The following is a 25,339-nucleotide window of genomic DNA, read 5'->3' on the forward strand; positions in this document are numbered from 1 at the left end:
TGATGGTGATCTGGGGTCTCAAGTTGGTGCATCAGCCACAATTGGAATTTTCTTTCTAAGTTCCACTGTTCTCTGTTATTTCTTCCTTCTTGAAAATTGCTCTGAGCACTTTATTATAAAGTACTTTTTAAATATCAGTTTCATCAGGAAAGCATGATGTTTTAATGAAGGAAACTGAAAAAAATTAGACCTGTCATTAAAAGTAGATGTCAAGACTCTTAATTGTCTCTAGTTAACAAATACCAGATTCTGAATACAGATTCTGAATTTAAAAGGATTTTTAAATGTCTATTAAAGTTGCATTATTTAAAAATATTATGCTTTAAACCAGAATGTATTTAAGGTATTTTCAAACATGTTTTGTAAATACAATCTAATGATGCCAAAGCTGGGTACCTGATAACATGTGGGTCTTAGGGTTCACTTGCAGTAGTGTTTTAGTTTCTTCTGTTTGCACAAGATGAAGAAATAACTAGTGCAAGAGATCTCAGTATTAATCAAAGATAAATGATGTAAGACCTTAGGTCTTTTCTTTCTCTTTAGATAATATTCATGTTACTTTCCAGGAATCAGAGGTAATGGGAAACAGCATATTTTCATTGATCAAGCTGCTCTACATGACATGTAAATTGTGCAACAGATAGGATTGCAATCTTCTGTTCATCTCAGAGGTAGAATAAGGACATGGACAAGTAATTTCTCTTTATGCTGCATTTACCAATGGAGAACAGATCTTCACTGCAAAAAGGGGGCACCCAGCCAGGTTTAGAACTTCTCTGTTAAATCTTCTTTTGTTTCACATTTCTTGCAACATTCTCCTCAGGGAAGAGATTGTGTCTTCCTATATGTCCCTACAATGCCTTCTGTTTCTAATGCCTCCAGGAACTTCTGGAGAGACAGCTTATAATAACATGCCTGCTAAGAAATGAAACAGAATAAGAGATCTTCTCAATAGCTGGACATAATAGTGACAATACAGAAAACTAGCAAAACCAGGCACTGAGCTCGTTCTGTGGCTCTAATGGTTTATATCACTCCTCAGCTTTAAACTGCATGCCTGGCTGAATTGTGGCTCCTTAAAAATTTATTAAACTTCTACAGAATTTCCCTAAGGAACATTTTCTATTAACAGAATCAATTATAATTGGAATAGGTAAATTTTGAAAATAATATAGGCAGAACAGATGAAAGGGCTTGCTTGAAGGTAATAGCAGGCATTCAAATCAGATGTTTGCAGGATGGCCCTGCAGTGGTCCCAGAGTGGTGGACTTTGGCTGCTCTTCACATGGAGAGCACATGGCTGCCTCTCTGCAAACTCCTCCTGCAGCTACGTGTGCATTGACCTGTTCTGCTGCTCTGAGCTTCAGGCAGTGGTGTGTGCCTCAGGCTCACTACCCAAGGGATTTTCACTTTTCTCACAGGCAGAAATTAGCCGGGAACTTTCTCAGAAGTAGGTTTCTTAGAAAAAAAGCTTTTCACTTATTAGCCCAGACTTTCTGGCAATAGGTTTAAGACTATGTCTTGCTGGGATTATTTGCAGTTCTCTGTAAGTGTCATTATTCTGATTGGTCATGAATGTGCCCTTTAATTACATTCGTAAAGAAAATTCTCTGGTTTCACCAACTGCAGCTCGGGAAGAAACTCAACTCCAGCAGGACCTCTCAGAAGGAGGGAGGGCAGGATCCACTGGTAGAGCAGATGCACAGGTCCCACACCTACCTTTGCATTAAAATGTTTCTGTCTCCCTGCTAAAGCCATGCTGAGGGCAGGTTCCTGGATGGGGAGAACCCACACAGGCAGAGACACTGCTGCACCAGGCTGGGAGCAGGGCTGACAGAGGTGAACATCCCAGGGAGCACATCCTGAAAAGGGGTCTCTGCAGCATCCTCCCCCTTGTAAATTACCTGGTTTGTCTCTTTCTTTTTGCTCATTCAATTGAAAAAAAAATTATTCAGTGACAGCTGACTGGATCTTTTGAAATCTTGTCATTTTCGTACTGTTTAGGTGTCTGATTTTCATGATTGTCACTGTGTGTGGATCTGTATGTGATGACATGTCTCTCTATTTTGACAAGTTGTAAGACTATTTGCTGAAATTTTTTTTCCTCACTGTGAGCAGGCATCATGAAGATGTTTACAGCAGCAAGACAGTGAAAATCATGAGAAATACTTCCCAGTGTTTCAATAAACACATCTCTTGCTTTATATTCAAAGCTTGTTCGTAACTGCTTTTTCTACTTGTGGTTCTACAGATGCAGCTCTTTTTTATTACTATCTTTAGTTTAGGTTTCAATACTCCATGTCTTCTGTCACTTCAATTTACCTGCCTTGCTTATTCAAATAACTGTATCATTACTCTATCTTCACATTTACATCAGGTCTTCCATGTGCTTGATTGTTTTTTCTGCTGCAATTGAAATACCTTAAGATACAGTGTTTCTTCTACTGTCTAGATTTTCTGTGAATCCTCTAGACCTGTGGTTTCCCTCTCCACCTGACAAATTGTTTAATGCTGTGTGTAAAAAGAAAATTTAGAGTATATACTGGTGAAAGACTGGTATGGATATCCTACATGCCAGATGTGCCATAATCTATTTGTGTGAAACTTTTCAGCATAGCATGCCTGTGCTAGTTCCAACACTGTAAATTTCTCCCCTATGTTCTCTTAATTTCTTTTAAAAACACTGTGTTTTCCTCAGGAAAAGTAGTTCCTCAGGTTTCATTAGTAATAATCCCCTAGTCAAAAACATGTCAAATATTGAATTTTACTTCAAGAGTAGGAAAAACATTTTATGTAAAATAAACCCCAAAACTGGGTAGTATGGTCACTTAGTAGTATCTGCACGTCTTTTCTCTAAGAATAACTCATTTTTCCTTAGTTCTAAACTTTATAGGTTGTTTCAAAACTAGTATAGACAGAGAAATACCAGCAGAAATGCTGTGATGTGGCTGTGCCCAAGATCATAAAATATTTCTGATTCTGGAAGAGAACATTTTAAATAAGACATCTAGTTTTAGAGGGCATTTGGCATTGGAAAGGAGGATGGTATTTGCATTTTGTAAGCTCTTAGAAGTTTTGGTTCTTGTACAAAACAGTCCTTCCACATGCATTATTTGCACCTCCTTATGAGAATGGTGTGAGCAGGTTTAGCTCTGCTGAAATGGGGAAGAAGCCCGAAACTGGGGATCAAGCTGTGTGGTCAAAATTCAGTATCTCTTCAGTACAACCCATGAATACTCAGGCAACATATTAAAGACAGTAAATGTTCAGCCATAGAGAGGGGCTTCCTCTCATCTAACTTGACTTATCTATGGGCCTGAGCCAGCTGCTTAATTGACCTTACAGTGGCAAAACTCGCTGTTTGTATCATCTTAGAGGAGTTGTCAGAAATGTATGAGCTCAAGCATCTCATGTATGGTTCAATCTCTCCACTGATGGATGAGAGAACCCAGATCACCAACCTGTATTAGGTAAGTAACTCCCAGATGAATGAATCAGGGGAGATACATCCCAGCCAAAAAAGTCAGAGGAGATAAGAGACTGTGATAGAAGCAAAAATTGCAAAATAATACTTTTTAAAAAAATTTGCCTGTGGGGAAAAATGAACTTCTCTCAACCACAGCCCCGTGTAATTTTTTGGCACTAAGCCTATGATGTGACTAGTGAAACAGGATTATCATATAAGTAGGAAAAAAACCCTAATTATTTAGCATTAGCTGAGAAGTGTTACATTAGGCATATTTTTATATCAGCACTAAAGTTTTCCATTGCTGATCTCCTTAGAAGAGGGAGCCTCTTTTCAATTAAAGGCAGGCCTGTATTAGAACACACCAGCAGCTGCCAGTTAATCTTCATGGTCTGTTTCGGGGCAAACTGATAAGGAAGTAAAAACTCCAAAAAACTTGTTGCCAAGGGTAACTGTGCTTTTTGACAGTGGAATGCTTTAGTAATACCAAAGACCCCAGTGTGAAAATACAAAGGGACTCCAGTTTAAGAGACTGATTGATTGGAAGCCAGAAGGGCAGCTTGTAGCCTGCAGTACCTAAATGAGGGCACTGATTTTTAACTTGAGTGATAGCAGACAGTAACTGCTTGTTACTCTCCGGCCTGAACTTTTACATTTTGCTAAATGTGATAACTCTAGCAAATTGCATCATATAGCCTGACATAAACAAATGTTCTATATTTTCCCATGCATTCCCCTACAAAGCAATTTCAGCCCCAGTAAATTAGATTGGCAACCAAACAATCATCTTACACTGCAGAGCTTGTAAGCTATCTGCCCTTTGATCTGCAGGGCTGGCTCTTCGGTGCAAGCCTGAATTGGCCCATTAGGCTTTGCAGTGCTAAAGATCATGCAACTGAACAGGCTGAAAATTAAAAAATTCCCAAGCACTGTCTGAGGAAATAACAGAAATGCATAATTCTCTCATATTCTGCTAAATTATTTCATATGTAAAATTGTTTAAGGTATTATTCCATTCCGTGATCACAGATTAAATGATATATGACCACAGATTTTGCTGTCCTAGGAAACTTTATATTTCTTACATATTTTTATTTTGCGGTAGTCTTCTTTCATTTCTCTTGTGTATCTTAACTATAAGAATTCTTAAATTATGCAGTTATTGCTGCATTATTTATTCCATACTTGGCATGCAAAAATAACCTACTTCTGTCATCAGCAAAGTTGAATGTCTAGTTAATTTAATCAATTTTCTTTTTTTTTGCTTTCTAAATAAAAACAACATCCATTCATTATGGCAATGTATTGACCATGGTGGTAGGAAAATACGTGTGCTGTGTGACTTTTTGGTTAAATAAAAGTCAGATGACAGCAGCCTTATTTTAAAATGTGACCAAAAGTAAGCATGGAAAAGGGGAAAGTACAATTTTTGTGAAGATCTCTGAGTTTTACCTCCCAGTTCTGAGAGGATTTTTGGGGTGATCTTCAGGAGACCATTGCTATTGGTTAACCCCATTTTGTCTTGTTCAATGTCTTTATTTTTTTTTTCCTTATCCTTAGCTTTATATATGATTTTAAAGTAAACCTATGACGAGGTGATGAACTGAAAAGATAAGAAAATTGTCTGCAGCCAAACATCCAGCACTTCTTATCATAGCAGTCAACAAAACACTCCAGAGCAGCATTTGGCCTTAGATGAGCAGTTACAAAGCATCTTTTGTGCAAATACCAGAACAGCAGGCTCGTAGGTAGTAAAATCTCTCTTGATGGGGCTTGTGTGGATGGATCACAGAACAAACCTAGCTTGGTTCTACTAGCATCTTGGCATTGTTTCTGAAGATCAACCTTCTAATTCAGACAAATCACATTGTAGCAGCATCTTAAACAAATTTTCAATAAGGCAAATTAAATTGCTCCAATGGTGTTTAAATGGAACAGAACTTTCTATTCCCATCTAATTGAAGTATTTCTCTTCTGTACCAATCTTTTTATCTGCAACCCCAGCTACTGGTGGTAGTTTTCAGAAAATGATAGTATGACTCTCTCCATCTTTGCTTTCACTTGCAGTGTGCAGTAGTCACAGCTATTAACAGAGCATAGATCCATAAACTCCACATTAGTAACAGTGGAAAAATAGACAATGGTCAGAAAAGGTCTCTCCACCATGTCCATTCATAGCAGACTGTATGCATGGCTATGTTTTGGTGGCAGGGGGGCTACAGGGGTGGCTTCTGTGAGAAGCTGCCAGAAGCTTGCCCGATGTCCAGCAGAGCCAATCCCAGGTAGCTCCAGGATGGACGTTCCACCTGCCATGGCTGGGCCCATCAGAAATAGTGTGAGCACCTCTGTTATAACAGATCTAAGAAGAAGAAAAATAAGAGTTATTGTGCAGATGTAATTGTGACTAGTGAATACCAGAGGAGAAGAGAAACAACTATTCAAACCCCAAGGTCAGTGAAGAAATAGGGGAGGAGCTGTTCCATGTACTGGAGCTGAGACTCCACTGCAGCCCCTGGTGCAGACCATGGTGAGGCAGCTGTGCCCCTGCAGCCCATGGAGGGAGTCCCATGGAGGGACAGGGAGGCAGAGATCCACCTGCAGCCCCTGGAGGAGTCCATGCTGGAGCAGGTGGGTGTCTGAGAGGACACTGTGACCCTGTGGGAAACATGCTGGAGCAGGCTCCAGGCAGGGGCTTGCAGGCCCATGGATAGAGGAGCCCATGCTGGAGCAGGTTTTCTGGTAGGACTTGTCACCCTGTGGAGAACCTGTGTTGGAGCAGACTGTGCCTGAAGGACTGCAACCTGTGGAAAAGTGACCCACATTGGAGCAGTTTGTGGAGAACTGTTGCCCATGGGATGGGCTCGCATTGGAGAAGCTCATGGAGGACTGTCACCCATGACAGGGACCCCACACTGGAGCAGGAGAAAGACTCCTCTCCCTGAAGAGTGGGAGGAACAAGGTGTGATGAACTGACCATAACCCCCTTTCCCCTTCTTTCTGCACTGCTGACTTTTCCATTACTGTGTCTTAAGTTGCTGGGACTGAAACTGTGTCTGTTTTATGAAGTGCCAATCACAGTTTTGGTTTGTAGATAATTGCTATGGTATAATTTTAATGCAGACTTTAAAAGAACCCTGTAATCTGAAAATAGCCTTTGTTCTGTGACTTCCTGCATGTGTTGATGGGTGATGAAGTCTTGCAAAAGGGTATACCAGGATCTGACTTTGGGTGAGAAAATGTGGAAATAGAATTACTGTGATCATTACTTAACTATTACTTATTACTTATTATTTATTTTGTAAGCCCTCTTATGTTTGTATATCAACCCTGTAAATATAAGTTTTTAGAGGGCTATGAGCAATAGTTTCTGAGTGTTGCTCTGGAGGCTGTCATGTTAAAATCAGGAGCCTTGTGCTTATTTAATCCCCTGCTTTCCCTTCAAACTGAAGGTGCCAGGGTGTGCAGGTCAGTGGCTCCTCTAGGAGCTCAGTATCTGAATGCCTAAGGTTTTTCTCACATATGGTCCTTTTTGGTATCCCCTCACAGAAATCAGCATGTCATTTTCAGAAAACGTGTTTCCTGGTAGTGTACTTCTGCATGTGCAAAACAAGAAAGGGGCATGCTGTCAGTTCTCATGTGTTCTGTCTTCAGGCAGAGCTGCACGCTCACTCACAAAGCAGGAGGAGAAAAAGTATAATGTTATTTTAGCTGCATGGTTGAGGGGATTGTTTTGCAGTTCTACAATAGAATTAAAACCTCTGCCATCGCGGCCTCAAAGAAAAAAACATTGCTGTGCAAGAATGGTGATTCCATGAAGAAATGGGTGTAGCTTCACTGACTTTATTATTTTTACTCTTCAAATTATATGTTCCTCTTGAATAACTATAAACTGTTTATTGGCTACCCATTTTGGCCTTAGACCTGAAACATATTACTTTATTATGATACTGTTTTCATAAGGAAATAATTGTCAATTATTCTGCTTGAAATGTGTCAATTGTGCTGAGAATCTATGGCCATCCTGAAGACCACAGCCACTGCCAGTGGCTCTGCTGCTTAGGAGTACAATGACTGTACTGCCAGAATGCATATCCAAAAGAAACATGTTTGTGCTTGACCTGAGCTTTTTATGAGATTGCTCCTCAGGGTTATACTTCTTAACTATTACTAAATGCATTATCTTAAATCTTCAGGCATATGTCAGGCAGAAACAATGTTTTATTGGTATTTCTTTCAGGTATACTTATTTTGGATTTAGTCTAAATGACTGTAGGTCTTTAAAGTCTGAAACTCCTTATGAGTGGCAGAGTTCCAGGTAATTAATTAGGAATAAGAACTTAAGAATGGACATGATGACAGACAGAACAAGAAATCCTCAACCCATCTCTAACTAGTTTTTAAATGTTTGGGCTTATTTTTTATTATGTTTTTTGATTCGTCTTTCTTAATTAAAATATTTAAGTTGTTCTGCAGAAATTCTGGATGTACAGTGTAATTATTAGTAGCACTATATGGGGATAGAAGGATTTATATAAATTTAGATATATAGCCTTCTCTCCAAGCTAAAAGCACAGCAACCATTAAATTTTACCCGAAAGTACATATTCTTTTCCAATAAATATTCTAAAGCTTAAAACAGATGTATGGTAATTACTTCTTAATGCTGTGTAGTAATAAAACCTAAATAAGAGCCTTCGTTGAACAACACAGTCACAGAGTAAACAAATCCTTTTTTTACACCAAGAACAGGAAATATCTGTGCTTTGAATAAGATTTTCCATTCCCGTGGTAAGGACCTTTCCTCCTCAGTGATGTTAGAATTTTTATTCTATGTTTAAAAGAATACACAAAACCAGGTAAGCCCAAATGCCAACAATACAGCTTCAATCAATCAATCAATCAGATAACTTTGTTATTTCAAATTAAAATTATTATTTGAATCTCACTTTGGGGAAAAATAACCCTCCACACATATTAAGTACAAATCACACAAATTTCAATGCCCTAAATTGCATAGAAGTTTCAGTCTGGAAAACTTCCATCCTCAAAGGAAACCTTGCCTAATCACATTATGAGATTAGGGCTGGGTATGGTTTCTGTTGCCTGGGCCTTTTTCTTGTCTACATCTCTGTTTTTATTTAAATACAAAAATCAAGAGCTGTCACTAAATGCTGAGGTTAGATTTTTCCCCAGCTGGAAGGTACGAAAAATGTGTATGAGAGTAATTTGGGTTAACATTTTTACCTTTGAAGGACAATTCAAGTTAAGCAGTAATGTTCCCTGTTGTACCTCAGATGTAATCATCCCTGATGACCATGAGGGAACCAGAAGCAGTGGCTTTGCTCTATTTTGTGCAATTTACTCACCAAAATATACACCTTTCTAAATGGCACAGTATAAACTCAGAAGCATTTGGAATAGAGAATGATTTAAAGGGATTTGTTAGAGATGATGACTGAATTTAGGGTCTAGATTGTACAGTGAGGGAAACAGAAATGAGCACTAATCTGTGTATGTGCAAATGATCTCAGGAAAGATTACAGCAGCTAGTCCACACTAGACCGCAGCCAGCTGAGCACTGGAAGTGTCTCTTTCAGCTCTAACTGTTCTGTGGCATTAATTTAATGCTTTCTGACAGATGGGGTAGGATGGAGGCATGGGGAGGGTGGTCCCTGCCTGACCCCAGAATGCCTTAACTCTGGGCTGAAAGTCTGCAGCAGATTCGTGTCCCAGATGTGACGCTGGTATAGGCAGGCTCTTCTGGTAACATCAGAGTGCTGTTCAGTTGTCAGTGTTAAAATCCTGGTCCTCCCTGCAGTCACGGGCTTCAACATGTACCCCGGCCTAGAGACGTGTTTCCAGCCCTTGTTTTAGCTCAGCATACCTCTGGGTTTTGTGCAAGGAGCAGTGTTAGGCAGCAAATGTCTGGTGGTTTTCTTTCAGAATGTTTATAGGAAAATAAAGCCATATTACTGAGATATTTTTTTATGGAATATGTAGATTATTTTTCTGAAAAACACCTAACTTTATAAAGCGAAATATTTTAAGTATTTGCTTTTCTGAAGAAAAATCTAAACCCCTAAATAAGATGTTTTAGATAAATATTTGATCATTTTGCAATTACATTTTAAAAAAAACTCTGAAAAAATCTTGGTGAATTCTAATGAGAAGAAATCATGTCACCCTTTGAAAAAGTTTTCTAAGTCAGATAATTTTTAATATATATGCTTGGTACACGTCTTCAAAAGAAGTACAAAGACCAAACTAATTGGTAAGAATGTAATAGTTCCTCCTGATGAGGAGTACAGGAAGCAGAGACCCTATAACCTGGTCTTCTGTGAAAATTTTCAAGTCAAATCAGTCAGTACGCAGTTTCATAGCCATCACTTTTTGCTCTGAGTTAATCAAAGACATGGCAAGTTCATCTAAATGAATTAACCAACCACAGACTAGAAACTCTCTTAGATGTAGCAGTGCTAGTATAAAAATAAAATTTTTAGTCTCTATTTTGAGACTGAAAAACTACATTTTCTTCAATGTGTCACCACTGTCTATCTACACAATGTGCTGTGTTGTGCAAGGCTGCAGCCTTATTCAGAATAATTTGAGTGGCAATATATTGCACCGTCGTGTCTTTAAAATGTAAGATGAATTTGGAACTACCTTTTTGAGCCAGAAAAAAACCAAACCGTTATTTTCTTTGATACTTTAGTGTAGAAACATTGCTGAAAGCAGATCAGAAACATGTTGCTATTTCCGTATATAAAAATAAAATCAGGTTTTTTGTTTCTGACATTTGGTGGGCTGTATTTTCTAAATAGGGACACTATGGTGAGACTATGGATATATTTTAATAACTTTCATCATTTGCACAAGCAGGCATAAAGAACAAACCATGTTTATTACCATCAGAGAAATCAGACCAAATAAAAAGGCAGAAAAACAGGAATAAGCAAGAAAGACTCTAGGTTTCTGGACATGTTTTTAACTTGTAGGAAATTTAACTTCTTGGACCACTTTGAACTGTTTGCATTTTCCTCCTGTTTAATACATCAAACATTAGTATCTTGACCCTGTTTATCATCAGCTTGAGATGCAAGGCACTGTTATGTTAAAATTTTGGCTTCTTTTATAAGGAAAAAACCCCCAAAACATATGACAGTGTTCAGACTGTGCAATAGATAAAGTGATAATAGGAAACAAAGAAGAGAGGAAGAAAAACTGAGGATGAGTAAGGCAGCCCGGGCAGATATAAACATTTTCTTTGTTCATGTGATATCAGCCTGTTGACTAAAACAAGGCTTCTGTTGAAATGAGAGGTGAACAGCACACATGTCATCTGGCTTAACATTATAATGACTAGAATTTTTTTATTTTGTATTTTTTGAAAGTCAGCATTTTCACAAGTCCTAAGAGATTCAGTACCATGAAGGGAGCTCTCTAAAACCTCTCAGCCTACCTGATGAGTACAAACCAAGCACCATGACCATAACTCATACTTTTGGTTGCAGAAGTCAGTGCCTTCACTTACATTTGAATGTGATATATTTTAAATACCTCCTTCCTTGGGAGCCTTGATTTGAGGTGCTGGGGGTTTATCGTACATCTATTATTTTTTACCTCTGTTAGTGGGAGTCAGGTTCATGTATGTCAGTGTACACAGTTTGAAAGAGTTTTTGGCTAAGCTTTCAAGAAGGGTGGAGAGGAAGAAGCAGAAAGCAAACGATCATGAATAATAAATAATGATCTTCGTCCTGCAGGTTTCATGAGAAACACGAGAGGTTGTGCCTTTTTGCATGCACTTATGTTTTTGCAATCCCAAACGCTTTGGGCATTTTGATGTAGAGTGGATGTAGGGCTCTTGTTCTCCATGCCTCTGGCAGTTAGGAAATGTCAAGCAGAAAATGCACTTTGCCTGCAGGGGAAGAAGTCATGGAGGTGCCTGGTGGTGCAGTATCTCTGCAGGCTTATTCATAACACAGCAAAGAGATGAACCCTGACAGCTGGGTCTTCCTTGCACGTCAGCAACAGTGAAAATTCCACAGATGATCCTCAAAGAATGAGGTAAAATGGGGAAGATAGGTAGTACTATGCACATTCCATTTTAGTCTCCTTTAAGTTTTTTTCTTTACTTCTTTGGCTAACAAGAGGTTGGTAGGAAGTGGCAAGAACAGAGGAAAGAAATACGTTTCAAAGTCACAGGTTTCTTCATAATTAATGAAAATGAAAGGTGGATTCCCATTTTCACTACATCCCATCTAAATTACTCAATTATTGCTTATCTTATTGCTTGGCTCCAAGTGTCATTTTAGAGTCCCCTTGTAGTAAGAGACAGAGCAAACAAGGCTGTGTATAAACAAGAATCGAAATAAAAAATTAGCTGTTCACTTAAATCTGCGAAGTTCAATGACTATTGTGTACCATGACTGTTTTGATCACTTTTTTTGTGCGTATTTCACTCCTTTGCCCAGGCGTGCCACTTCAAATTATTTTCTTTCCATAAGTATCCTAAATGTTGCACAAATTAACAATATGGTCATGGTGACTCTTCAGGGCTCGTCCGCTATCATTTTGACTGGAGACCAGGAAAAGTAGAGCTCTGAAAATTGTGTTATCATTCATCGAGGCTACAAGTACTCTGGTAAACAGGCCACCCTGACTAGATACTTAATTATAGATACTTACTTTAGCAGCTAATTTTACACCTAGGACTACTTATGTGCACTTCTGAATGCACTGTTTTCCTGAATTTGGCCCTTTACTTGAAAACCTCAGTTGTTGTTCATCATTACTTGTAAGGCTGGCCAGAAAACAAGATTTTGTATATTTGAGAAAAAAATGAGGTTTGGAAATTTCTTTTTGGCTTGGAGCAAAGTAGTCTGTACAGCTGTACTTTGTGGAAAGTCAGAGAGGAAGTATGAGGCAACCTAAATAACCAATCTTTTCTATAAGCTAAAATGACCAATAACTGAGTAAATAGGGCAGAACTCACCTGGGATGTAGAATGGCATATTTAAACCCCTGCTCCATTTAAACAATGCAATAGAGTATGGGACTGTATTTTTAAATTTTCTTTTCTGCTGAAGTTATCTTAGTAAGTAAATACAGTTAGTTATTCTTCAGATCAGAGAAGTGTCTAAGGGCTCTGTTCCTCTTCCTTCTCTTGTTTAATTTAGCAGTAATGCTGTGAGCCTTTAAAATATTTCCATGCATTTTGGAACAATGCAGGATTAATGAAATTTTCCTAAGTTTTTATAAAATAGAATTTTGACCCCTCTAATATTTTTTTTCTTTTTTTATTTATATGCTATTTAAAAAGGGAGAAAATATCTTTAACCAGGTTGTAGTAAAAATGTGTGAAAAGCAACTTCACTGCTGCTCTTCATTACTTATTTCTGCATCTGAAGAATGTAAGTTTGCACTGGAAAGATGTGTAAGGATTTGTTATAGTTTTTGTTTTTCTTTTCTTCACTAAAGAAAGCCGAACAAAAACTGCTTTTTGAAGTGCTGTAATTGTTTAGGTAACTGACACTAAAAGCAATGGCAGGATGTGAGTTTCTAATTTTGGTGATGTCCCATTGTTTTGAGGGGAAGCTGGTTTTGAAGTAGTGATTGTTAGCACAGCAGGTGCTGGGATCTTGTAGCAGCAGGCGGAACTATCACATGTTGGGACAAAAGTTCTCTCTTTTCTTGGTAGATATAGGGATAATATTCCCATAACCATTTCCTTGACTAACATATACAGTATGCAGAGTTTCAAAAATCTTGAGGTACATTCTGGTATTTAATGTATAAGCTGCCATGTTATGACTGTGTTTGGGCTTTGCAGTACTTGGATAAACGTGCAAGTGTGTGATGGATAAGAGGGAAGAAGCAACATCAAGCTGCAATGGATTTCTGAATCTTTGTCATTCAGTCTGATCTATTGGGGAATACATTCTTATTTCATGGAAAAGCTGATTCATCTTCTTCAAAAATACCTTTTACTTCCACAGTGCAGTAATTCTCAGTGGTGGTAATGCTAACTGAAACAGGGATTACCGTTTCAGGGATTACTGAGAACAGTATGATCCCCTATGGAGTATTTCAGTCTTGCCTCCAGAACAAAACTTTGGTGCATCTCAATCAATTGGCATCCTTCCACTGATTTCTAAGTGTAGTGAAGTGGATTGTGCTCTTCTTGGGTGGACATGCAGGTATTCAGCAGCATCTGACCTCTCCAAGAGCCCATCTCCAATGTACTTTGCAGATGCATGTCAGCAATGGTGGCCTTGATGCACACAGGCTCTGGCTGCTGCCTCCTGCCCTTCCTCTTTTGTAATTGATCTAGTGGTTTGAACAAAATGAAGAGAGAGAAATTGTGTTGACAATATTGTAATAATATAATAAACTGCTCCTGCTTACCCTGTTCCTGTCCTCCAGCAGCACATGAATGTGCCTGCAAAATGAAATGGATTCAAACTTAGGATGCATATATATTCTTTTCCTGTTTAAAAAGTAACCTTCTCTTTCCTAATACTGAAATGCAATACTGCATGGCATCCTGAAGATGCACTGTCAAAGCTTTACTTTTCTTGTGAAAATATTAATCTTTATCTTATTGAACTTCAAGGTAGAGGTGATAGAATGGGATGAAATCTTTGAAAGGAAAAGCAAGGGTAAACTCCTTTCATTTTAATATTGTCCTCTATATGCTGATATTTTGTGGAATATGATCATTCTGAAATGCAAAATAATTCTTTTCAGAAGTATTCATATTTACCCCAGGGACATCATCTCTGACAGAGATGATTTAACATCACCCATCCAAACAGAGAGTGAACACTTACATGGAAATTAAATCATTTTAGCCTATGCAGAAGTTTTGTGGTGTAATTATACTGGGGGGCACTGGAGCACCACTGAGAGCCCTCCAGCTCATCACTGCCATAAACAGGCTGGAGCACCCAACCTCTCAAGAATGACTTCATGTTAATAAAATCTTTACAGCTGACCAGATTAAAAAAAACAATCTAATTTCTTGTAGATGTCAAAAAAATTTGAAATTCCATTTTGAGCTGCTGAGGAATGTGGGGTATACTCTAGGCTCACCCTAGATACACAGAATTTATGGGCAGATGTAATTTGAAATAGTACAAAAGAGGCAGAAACAGGGATGGAAACCTGAGTAGTTCAGACACCAAGCTGGTTCAGCAAAACAAACTTTCAGCTGGTTTATATCCCCCCTCCTGCTGGAATGTGGCTAAACAAGATTGGGCAGGGAGAAAAAAAAAAATGACAGTGCAAGACTGGGATGGGAGAAGAGAGAACAAGCAAGATTGTAACAGAGGTTTTGTCCAGATGCTCCATGTTTTTCCTGACCCTCATTGATGCACTTGGGCAAAATGAAAATTTTGGGAACTTCAGTCCTTGAGTTTCCAGAGTGCTAGGGTTACATCCTCAAGCTAAGTACAATCTAACATCGAGTCTCATTTAAAATGAAAGTACCATAGAATTTTTAGTACTGTCTTCATACCTGCATTGAAATAGTCGCATTGAGATACATTTTCTTTTTTTTCTTTTCTTTTAATTTTACCATTGATAGGTTGAGCCATTGATCCAGAAAGGCCATGAGAACCTGGTGCACCATATCCTCCTATACCAGTGCAGCAGCAGTTTGAATGACAGTGTTCTGGACTATGGGCATGAGTGTTACCACCCCAACATGCCAGACTCTTTTCTTACCTGTGAGACGGTCATTTTTGCTTGGGCCATTGGAGGAGAGGTAGGATGAATTTCTGTCTAGCATGGTTCATCAGTGGGGCTTTGTGAGGGTGTGTATCATCATGAAATTTCTCCCTAGTATATTAGTGATTACTTAATCTGTCTGTTTTTAAGGACACAGGATCACAGTCCCTAATTGCCTCACCAGTAAGTCCTCAACCTCCTCTTGGCCTTTCAAGTATGTAGTGCAGTGGTCACCTTGAGTGACAACCAAAAGTAAGGAAAACAGTAGAGAGGGAGTTGGTGCCTTAGGGGAGAAGGATAACCTTGGAGCATGGAAATCTGTCGCTGTATCTGACATGGAAATACAGTGCCTCCAGCAATGACCGGCATCTGCTACCTGTGGATAATGACAGAAAGAAAAGCTGTGTCTGCAGGTGACTTCATAAAAGACACAGAGGCACAACTCACCAAATGAAGTTATACATGAATTTAATTAATTTTGTGCCTCACCTGGTTTCACTGTTACCCCATTCAAGCATATCATTCTGAAGTTTCTTACCTGTCCAAAGAAACATCATTTCAGTGTAATAAAGATCCTGTAACAGTGCAGAGCCAGCATAAGGACCACTTTACATATAAGAGTGAGGCATATCTACAGAAAATACAGCCTGTGATGCCATGCCCACCCCAGGCTGTGTTTGCAGCCTGGTTAATTTAGACTGCATTAACTGCATGCAGTTAATGCTTTCAGCTGACATAACACAGCATGTCTGCCTAAAGAATCCCAGCTCTTTATGCCCTTGATTCACTGTGTGCCCACCCAAACGATGGTTTGGGCACATCCCAGAGGGACTGGGCTGATGATACTTTCTTGAACCTTCGTTTGCCAGCCTGCAGTCCAAAACCATCTGCAAATGCTGCAGTGTGAGGAAGTAAGAGTTGTTACATGGACCCATCAAAAGAAGTCCTATCCACTAGGAGCAGTATCCCTGGTGTATGATTTGTGCATTTTTGCCATCAGCTACGCTCTGACCTAGTATTTGTTCTTTTAACTGTCTTAATCTAAGTGAAATTAAAAACTCATATAAATAAGTTATCATTTGACAAGCCCTATGGAGGTTTTTGCAAGGATGATCCTGTTGTTAAAGATCTGTAGAGAGGAATCTGACAGATCTGGGTTACATTCAGGTATGCCCAAGTACCCATTTCACTAACTGTAGCTTATCTTTATGTAGAATGAAGGTCATAATAGTTTTTATATATACTACAATAATTCATTAATGTCCATCAAGCTTCAGAAAGCTAGAATGTCAAATTGCATAATAAAATATTAGCTACATACTATAAAATGGTGCAGATGAATTCCAATTAAAGTGAATTTGGTAAATGAGTTCACTTAGGAAATACTGGTATTTTGGCTTGATTCAGAGTGAGCTTTTGAAGTAAATCTCCCAGTTATCCCCACTTGTAAAGTTTTGTTTATCATCATGAGTGGTTTGAGAATTTGCACAGGCCTCTCTGGGATGAAGTTAAAATAAACATACAGGGGTGAACCCAGCACCTTTAGCAATAAATGGGACCTCACCAGAGCTTGTCCAGAGGAGCATCATTTGGGGGCAGTGGGTCCAGCACAAGCTGTTTCACCATGCAGAGCTACTTCTTTATTGGCTTGCCAGTGGAAACATAGCCATAAAGATCACCTTTATTGCTCAAGTCATTTTACTTAGAATACAGTTATTTGTGCAGAAAAAGCAAGTTAATTATATGCAACCTCAGTATTCCCTGGAAATTACTGCTTTTAGAAGCTGGGAACATTTAAAATGTTGATTCACTTTCTTCATAAGAGTTTTATTGTCAGACTAAGTGCTTGATGATGCAATGTTTATAAGTTTAAAATGGAATTTTCCTTTTCTACTCAAACAATAAATACAGAATAAATAATCATAAGATCACAGGATAATTCAGGTTGGAAAGGACCTCAGGAAGTCTTTAATCCAGCCTCCTACTCAAAGCAGGGTCAGAGGTGAGAGACTAATTTGCTGAGAGCCTTGTCCTCTGGGAAGCATGGGATTGACTATTTTATATTGACATAGTTATTAAGCTTATTGAGTACGTAATTCGTATATTTTATCACAATCCCATGTTCAGAAAACTGTAAAAGAAGTGATATTTGTAAATGTTATCATTAATATGATCATATCATTGCAAGAAAGAGTCAATGTACTTACAAAGAGAAATTAACACTTAACTATGGCAAAAACTTGATTTTTTAATTGATTTCTGTGTGTATTGGCTTCCAGGGCTTCACCTACCCTCCTCATGTTGGCTTATCCATCGGCACAGCAGCCGACCCTCTATTTGTCCTTATGGAGGTGCATTATGACAATCCATCAGAGACAGAAGGTTTGTAGCCTCACAGGCTTTAAAGCAAGCCAGACTGGAGAATATACTACACACAAGTGCTCATCCCTGCACTGCATGGCAAACAGAGCAAATAAAAGGCTGAGGGTTATTTTTTTCCTGATCAATAGTCCCTGGTTCAGAGTGTTTTTCCCACTGCCCTTGAATTTTTTTGTTGTATTTTTTTAGATAAACATCTACTTGAACAGTGGACAGTTTCTGAAGTAGAAGTATAGACTCAGGTGTCTAGACCATTCACTGGGTTAAATCAGTTTATCTTAAAAGATAAGCTTTTAATTTACAATATTGTTTTAAAATTGTTCTTCCTGAATTTAATTTATATTTAGAAGAAGTAAAAGGAAGAAACCAAGGATCCCAGGAAAATCAGGAGAACTTTGAAGATACCTCTGGGAAAGATACTTTTTTGTTCTGAAACAGAAGTTTATTAACCTACTGTACCTGAGAATGTTGTGGTGGTTGCTACATATGAACTGAGTAAAATCCAGTGCAGCATAGTATACTAGCCTTTCTTTACACCCCCATGTGTTAAAGTAAAATTTGCTATGTGGGCTATGGCATTCTGCCTTACTGTCATTTCCCATCTTCATCTTTTAAATTAGTTTTTTTCTTATTTAGTGACAGACTCTGTGCTTTCAGCATGTGGGATACAATAAACTTCATATGCATCCTCAATATTGCATGCTTTTTCATCAAATGTTGCATGAAAGCCCAAGAAGTCACAAACCATGTCCAATTTGGTTGTGTCCCTAAATCCATAATTTTGTTTTAATTGACTGTGCTGTATGATACTGTTGGTTTAGCTGAAGTAACATATATGAAAAACTGAAACACTGGCAAAGTTTTGTTTCCTTTTAAGCAATGGGAACAACTGTGCCTTGCTGGGACAGTCTCAAAAGGCCTGGGAAAATTCAGACAGTGTAGGCAGAGCAGGGTGTTTTTAATCCAGGTCATGTTTCTCCTCTTCCCTGGCAAAATACACAGAGTAAGATTGTGCCAGGACTGCAAGAGAGCAGATCTGGGTGCTCTATCTGCTTCAGGTGGGGACAAATGAATTCTCCTGACACAACTGCAATTGGGCCACCTTCATTTGTGTGTTTTGGCACCTGCATTTTCCCAATTTGGGTCTTGTGGTGAAAGGCTGCACTGTTTGCCTCACACTGTGACCTGGGGTAATGTTTTCCTAAGTGACTCAGACTGGTAGTAACTTTTGGCTCCCAGTTAGGAGGAGTTGAAACATTTTTTCATTTAACATGGATGGGTTTCACTGTTTCTGGTTTTGTAGTCCTTAACATTCATTCAGTCCTTCTCATTTAAAAGGCGGCCTCTTTTGAGATTGTTTATCAGAAATTCTGACATACGAGAGTTATGTCATACACAAGAGTGTCTGACATTTAGGCATGCACAATGGCTAACAGCTTCTGAAGAATAAATGCCACAAAGGAAAAATTCAAGTTGATGAGGTTGTACAAATTTCTCCAGGAAGGGAGTGAGTATGAGTTCCCAAATGCTAAAGTTAGGATGTCGTGGACACAATATATCACCTTAAATGTGACTCGTATGTTGCAGGTCTCATGGCTGATTACCACTCTTAATTGGCTATGCACAGTTCTTATCCTTTGTTCCTTAATAATAATATGCACTACTCCATCTTAGGTACTTTAGTGACTGGGTAACAGTCCCAGCTCTGTCCCTCTGTCATTTGCTTATCTTAAAATAGACTGCTGATATCATATTGATGTAAAATTTGGCTTCAAGCACTGCTATGCCTGTTTTGTTTTTCAGAAGACTAATATAGGTCACTAGGAAGCATCTTGCCTTCTCTGAGATATTTTATGTTTTTTGCATTTTTCGTTTTCAAAATTGAGATTATTTCAGTTACTATTCAAAAATACAAAGAGATTAATAGATTAACTAACAGAATTTAGCTCCTGCACAAACACAGATTAATAATTTTTTGTGTATATCTTGACAAATAAAAATTACATAAAAGAAGACAACTATTCTAAGCATTTAGATGATAAAGGCAACATAATAGATGCACAAACAGGCACATATGGCTAAACATATGTGGGTGAACAAAACAGATTTGTATTATTTTGACACAAAAACACAGCCTCCAAACAGCAGGCTGTGGTTCTTTAAACCAATTTTTAAAATCAAGATAAGTCCTCGAGTCAGAGAAACTAAATTAAAGTACTCTGTAATTCTCTTGTCTACTTCACTCAAGGTGGGGGTATTGTCTACAAGTCTGGGATTTAGTAAGGCAATTTTCATGTTTCATTGATGCTCTCTTAATTGGAGAGATTGTAAAAGGGATGTATTTTTCATCTCAGGTAGTCTGTAATGTAACAGGCAATCCAAAACAAAGGGAAAATATAATTAATGGTTGGACTCAAGATGAAGAAATAGATAAAATTCTCATCTAGAAGACAACATCTGACATGAAAATTTTAAGAAAAAAAAACTCTTCCTGCATATGGTTTCACTCATTTCCATGATATTGAGATTGATTCCTTGATTTTCATGTAGAAAATTTATGATATAGCATGAAAAACATGAAGCAATATGGTTTGGGTTTTTTTCTCCTTTAAAAAAATGATTTTTAGCCATGACTGACTGTGTTCTTTTGTTGCAGGCTTGATAGATAACTCTGGTTTGAGGTTAATTTATACTCCAGTTTTAAGGAAATACGATGCTGGGGTTATTGAAGCCGGTCTTTGGGTCAGCCTCTTCCACAATATCCCACCAGGCATGCCTGAATTTGTGTCAGAGGGTCACTGCACACTGGAATGTCTGGAAGAGGTATGTCCCTTACCTGAATCCACTGGTTTTTGTTCATGGAAATAATTGGAAGAGTCACTTGAACTTCTTGGGAAGATTGATAGTTACAATTAAAAGATGTGAGCAAAGGCATCTGGTGGTACATGTTGTCCTCCAAAATGTTGTCTTTTTGAACTGGCTACTTGGTATGCTCACTACTCAGGCTGCTTTATTTATTTGAGTAATAATGGATGACACAGGGCTTGCAATGTTTTTATTTTGTGTTCAATATGTAAGCATACACTGCTTTCCATGGCAAAGCTATTAATAGCTCAGAATACCTAGCCCAGAAAAAAAAATTTAGACGAATTCAGACCTCATCATGTGCAAAAGGCTTCTAATGATGAAATGAAAGCCTGAAGGGTATTCTTACACCAGTCACACAAGCTAAAGACCTGAACAGTTTTTACATTTATTAAGTTCTTGGTTTCATTAAGATCACTTAAATATCTCTGCAGGCAATGGAAGCATTGCCTAAAATCTGTGGTGACTGTATAATGGGAGATTCTCATATACATTACTTCTATAGAGAAAGGTTGAATTAATAACATGGTTTACAATGATGGCTAAACTAGATAAAAAATTTGGTTTTGTTCTTGGTGGTGTTAAATGTTGTGTATTGTCCTGGCATTTTCAGCCTTAAAACTCTTGAGTAATCTATTACCATGAGGCTTCTGACCATACAGCTGTTCTTGAAATACCTTTCTTGAAATACCTTTTGTGGTGACAGATTATTTCTACCTTGAACTTTGAACTCAAGTTCATTAAAGTTGAGGATATCCAACCTTAGATCAGTAGATGCCAGCTAGAATGGAAGTGATGTCAGATTTGTGTCAATTTGGAAAAGTTGATTTGCAAATGTTTTTGACCTGGAAAAAACTTTTAGATGTAAACTTATGGCATTTCACTACCAGTTCACTTAAAGATGGAATGTAGAGGATGTTACAACTACAGCCTCTCAATTTAAAGTGCATCTCTTGGCATCATTCATAACTGCATAGAAATTCCTTTTCACAATAAACATCCACATTCATTAGTGTCAGCCATTAGCACCAAAATAATGTGCAGGTTTTAGTATGATTCCCTTGAAAGTCTTAAAACTATTGAGAATTATTTGCAGTCCAGTTGATTTTCATTTTTAAAAATGTGTGCATTAGGAGTAAAACCATGTATTTGTAATAAAAAATAAACAGAAAAAAACCTAGCCTTTTTTGTACATAAACTCTGAATTTCACTTAAAGTTTTGGTTTTGCTCCAGACTGCATTTTTCAGTAAACTGAGTGAATTCAAAATGCATTAATGAATGTATTTTCACTCTGTTTGTAGATGGAATTACATTGCATTACTTTGCATTTGGGAACACTGATGGTGTTGGTTTCTCTTGGCCAGGCTCTGGGTGCTGAGAGACCTGCTGGGATTCAAGTGTTTGCAGTACTTCTCCATGCTCACCTTGCTGGCAGAGCTATCAGGATGCGCCACTTCCGCAACGGCGAGGAGCAGAAGCTACTTGCTTATGACGACGAGTTTGACTTCAACTTCCAGGAGTTTCAGTACCTGAAAGAAGAAAGAACCATCTTGCCAGTACAGAACTCTTAATTCTTTTCCTGAAAATGTTTAAGAGATCATGTGCCTAACATTTTCTCACCTTTAGGATTAAATTTGCCACAGAATTTCTTAGCCTAGCATCATAGAATTCTTGGATGCTCTGTTAATTTTTCCATTTATCGCAGTCACTAATGCATTCAAGTTTCTATGTCTCAGGGATGTCCACATGAGTCACCACAGAACTGGCTTGGTTCACCAAATCAAGCTACTCTTTGGATATGTTTGATATTCCTAATAATTTGAACTTCTCTATCACGAATGTTTGAACAAAGCAGATTAGAAAATCCCTTGTGTGCCTGGCTGTACCATCTTCATGCATCCAGAAAGATCAATAATGGAAATGCCACCATATGGCTTTACAGATCTGTGGGACCAAGTAGCATATCTTCAGTATTTGCACACAGCAAGTATCCAGCCTTGCAAACATGTTTAAAAGTCAGATAAGTCATCTGTTTGTTTCACACTTTTTCTTTTTGGGAGTAAAACTCCATGCACATGTTCCACCTGATGTTTCACTAGTAAACAAAACCCTTTGAAAGAATAAATCATCCAACTCTATCTACTGTATTCCTGAAAATAATGCAACATAACTTGTAGAAATATTCCAACCACAATTATATTATAAAGCAGTAGCTATGCATAGGTATTGCATTAAAAGAGTATGTACTTTTTTTGCGTCATTAATTTAAAAATTATTCGCTCTTTTGTTCTACCCAGTACCTTTTTTAAAGTTTTGGCATGATGACAGAAATTTTAGTGCTGCAAAGTCTGGGTGCTCCAGATCTGGCCAGCAGAGCAGCTTGTCCTGGTGCATGTGAACAAGCATGATATCAAATTGCCAGATGCAAAATGTCAAAAAATGGAATTTGTTTATGACTGGAACCACTAAGGGAGACGGATCTGAAAAGAACATTGAAATGACTGCACCTCAAGTATGGTCAGGAGCCCCATGGTTTAAACTTCAGGGCTTCTTTTTAAGCCCCTTTCTCTCTTATGTCTCTTCTCCCACACTGTGAGACTTTGATATTTGTACTTTAAAGATAAGAAGCTAAAATACTAACTTTATAGTTTAATTTCTACAGAAAAACCTGGTTGTTCAAGTGCAGAATTTACTCTTTGAAGTCAAATTGCTTGTAGTCTAGGGGCTTCAAAGACAAACTGGTGTTACCTCCTTCAGGAAAGAAGATTGAAGGGTTTAGGAAGAGGGCTGGCAGAAGATGACAGGTTTGCAGAGAAAACCTGTAATATTTTTAGGAAAATTCATCAATTATAACAGAAGGCCTCTTAAAATACATAAGAGAATAGACAACAGAAAAACTATAAAGGGTATTTGATAGTAACAGCAGCTTGACAAAAAAGCCAGCTCAAGTAGAAGATGGAATTCTTTCTCGGAAGAGAACCATTTTTTTATGCCTTTCATTTTCATCTTATGCAAAACTATCAGTGCAGCTTTACATACATCAGCTGGTGTAATTCAGAGAACAGTTTAATCAATTAACTAATAGTATGATTTTTCATGTAAGTTTTAGTTATTCTCTCTTTCTATAAGCTCTCCTAAGAATGCAACCTTCTTTCAGCTTGTGGAGTCCAGGCTATTTGTTTTCTTCACATAGTAGCACTCTCTTCTCCACTTGGAAGTAGCAGATCTAGTCTCACAGAAGGAACAATTTTAGTGAATGTTATCCAGTCAGTAAGATATGAGAGCCAGAGACCTCACTGGCAGGAACAGAGTATTCCCACTGGAAGCACTGACACTGTGCCAGTTCATGCTACTTCAGAAACCTCTGTCTCCATTTGGCTGACATGAGGCTGATGCACCTTCTTCCAGCAGTCTGGAGTACAGATTGTGCTAGCCTTGATCTGCAGAAACAGCCTATAGGAAAGGAGAAATTCTCAGCATTTGAAGGGTGATCTGTTTTTTTTTAGGGAAGTATAATGGTTGATAAGGGAAGATGATAATACAAAAAAAAATCCACTTGATTATCATGGCAATTTTCAGATTTGTACTTGATTAGGTACAGGGAGTGAAACTATTTTCAAATAGTAGATCAGTTTGTCAAGACACCAAAAAGTTAATTGCATGCGCTTGAGAAGGTAAGTATTCAGCCTTTCCCATACATATCTGTCAATGTAGTGAAGTCTTTGCCTGCCACTCCTCTACTCCTAGGCTTGGCAGAGATATAGTTGTTTTTGTGATGTGGAAAGGCTTCTTTTCCTCAATTGCCAAATATTTCTATTGAAGTTGGCAGTGTAAATTAGCCTGGGTAAAGTAGCACTGGGTGAGTTTTGGAGAAGGAATCATTTGTATACATGGTCTACTATATAATTTTCCAGAAAATTGGATGATAACTGAGTACCTTCATTGCTATATTAAAAGAAATCCAGACAACACTCTTAATAAGGCTCTGTTTAAATCCATGTGAGATCCCTGAGGATCTGGGATAATATGAATGCTAAGTGCCAAGGCCTTAACATATGGCAATTACCTAATCCTTCACTCTTTCAAAAAGTCATATCTACTGCTCTGATATTTATTTCTTAAGTGCTTGCTGTCATTTGTGGTTACCTGAAGCTGATGTTGATAAACTTCAGAACTGTGAACTTCCTAAATTTTGTATTTCAGGGGGATAATTTAGTCACAGAATGCCACTACAGTACTGTGGACCGAATTCGTATGACGTGGGTAAGAAATATTCTGGTGGATCAAAATAAGTACACAGATAATACTGGGGACTAAAACCTTTTTCATAGAACACTATTTTAAAAAAGTGAATTTACTTGTTAATGCCTGTGTGCATATAATTATTTATTGTCTTTCCTTTCATAGATCCTTAGGTTTTAAAGTAATCTGAATTATGATCTGAACTGTGATCTTAGTTTGATCTCTTGTGTAAGGCATTCATATGATTAGTTTGTAAAAATAAGTATGTCAGCTCATAAAAAATCCTTAGAAGTCAAACTTTTCTAGTATAAGGAATGCTTTCTTCACAGCATGTATTAACATGCAAATTCTGCATACTCTAATGAATTATTTTTATGAACTTGTTGCACATTTTTCCCTGGAGTTGTAATTGCTAATTCTTATGTATTGATTTTTAGATAAGCTGTGATCAGGAGGTTTATCATATATTTAGTTTTGTGCCTAACACTGAATCCAGGCAGAATGAAGGTCCTTTGGGTTGGGAAGAGGAGTTGAGAAACCAGCCCTCCCTGCTGAGGGTGTCTAGCTCTGGTTTGGCAGAGTCTCCCAGAAGCAGTTTGATAGGTTAAGAGAGGGCAGGCACTGGCCACTGCAATGCAGTCACTGGGGTTTGGAGGTGA

General features: G+C 38.0%; 1 protein-coding gene across 2 annotated transcripts in view; it reads left to right on the forward strand.

Moving 5' to 3' along the window:
• MOXD1 (monooxygenase DBH like 1) overlaps nt 1-25,339 on the forward strand; it is a 49,809-nt gene that overhangs the window by 17,343 nt on the left and 7,127 nt on the right. For both annotated transcript variants that reach the window (XM_053938262.1, XM_053938263.1), the window contains exons 5-9: nt 15,051-15,230; nt 17,473-17,575; nt 20,229-20,395; nt 21,803-21,994; nt 24,642-24,701. In XM_053938262.1, coding sequence (XP_053794237.1) covers nt 15,051-15,230; nt 17,473-17,575; nt 20,229-20,395; nt 21,803-21,994; nt 24,642-24,701 — 702 coding nt within the window. The remainder of the gene's footprint in view (nt 1-15,050; nt 15,231-17,472; nt 17,576-20,228; nt 20,396-21,802; nt 21,995-24,641; nt 24,702-25,339) is intronic.

This window comes from Vidua chalybeata, chromosome 3, assembly GCF_026979565.1.
Source record: "Vidua chalybeata isolate OUT-0048 chromosome 3, bVidCha1 merged haplotype, whole genome shotgun sequence".
Taxonomy (NCBI): domain Eukaryota; kingdom Metazoa; phylum Chordata; class Aves; order Passeriformes; family Viduidae; genus Vidua; species Vidua chalybeata.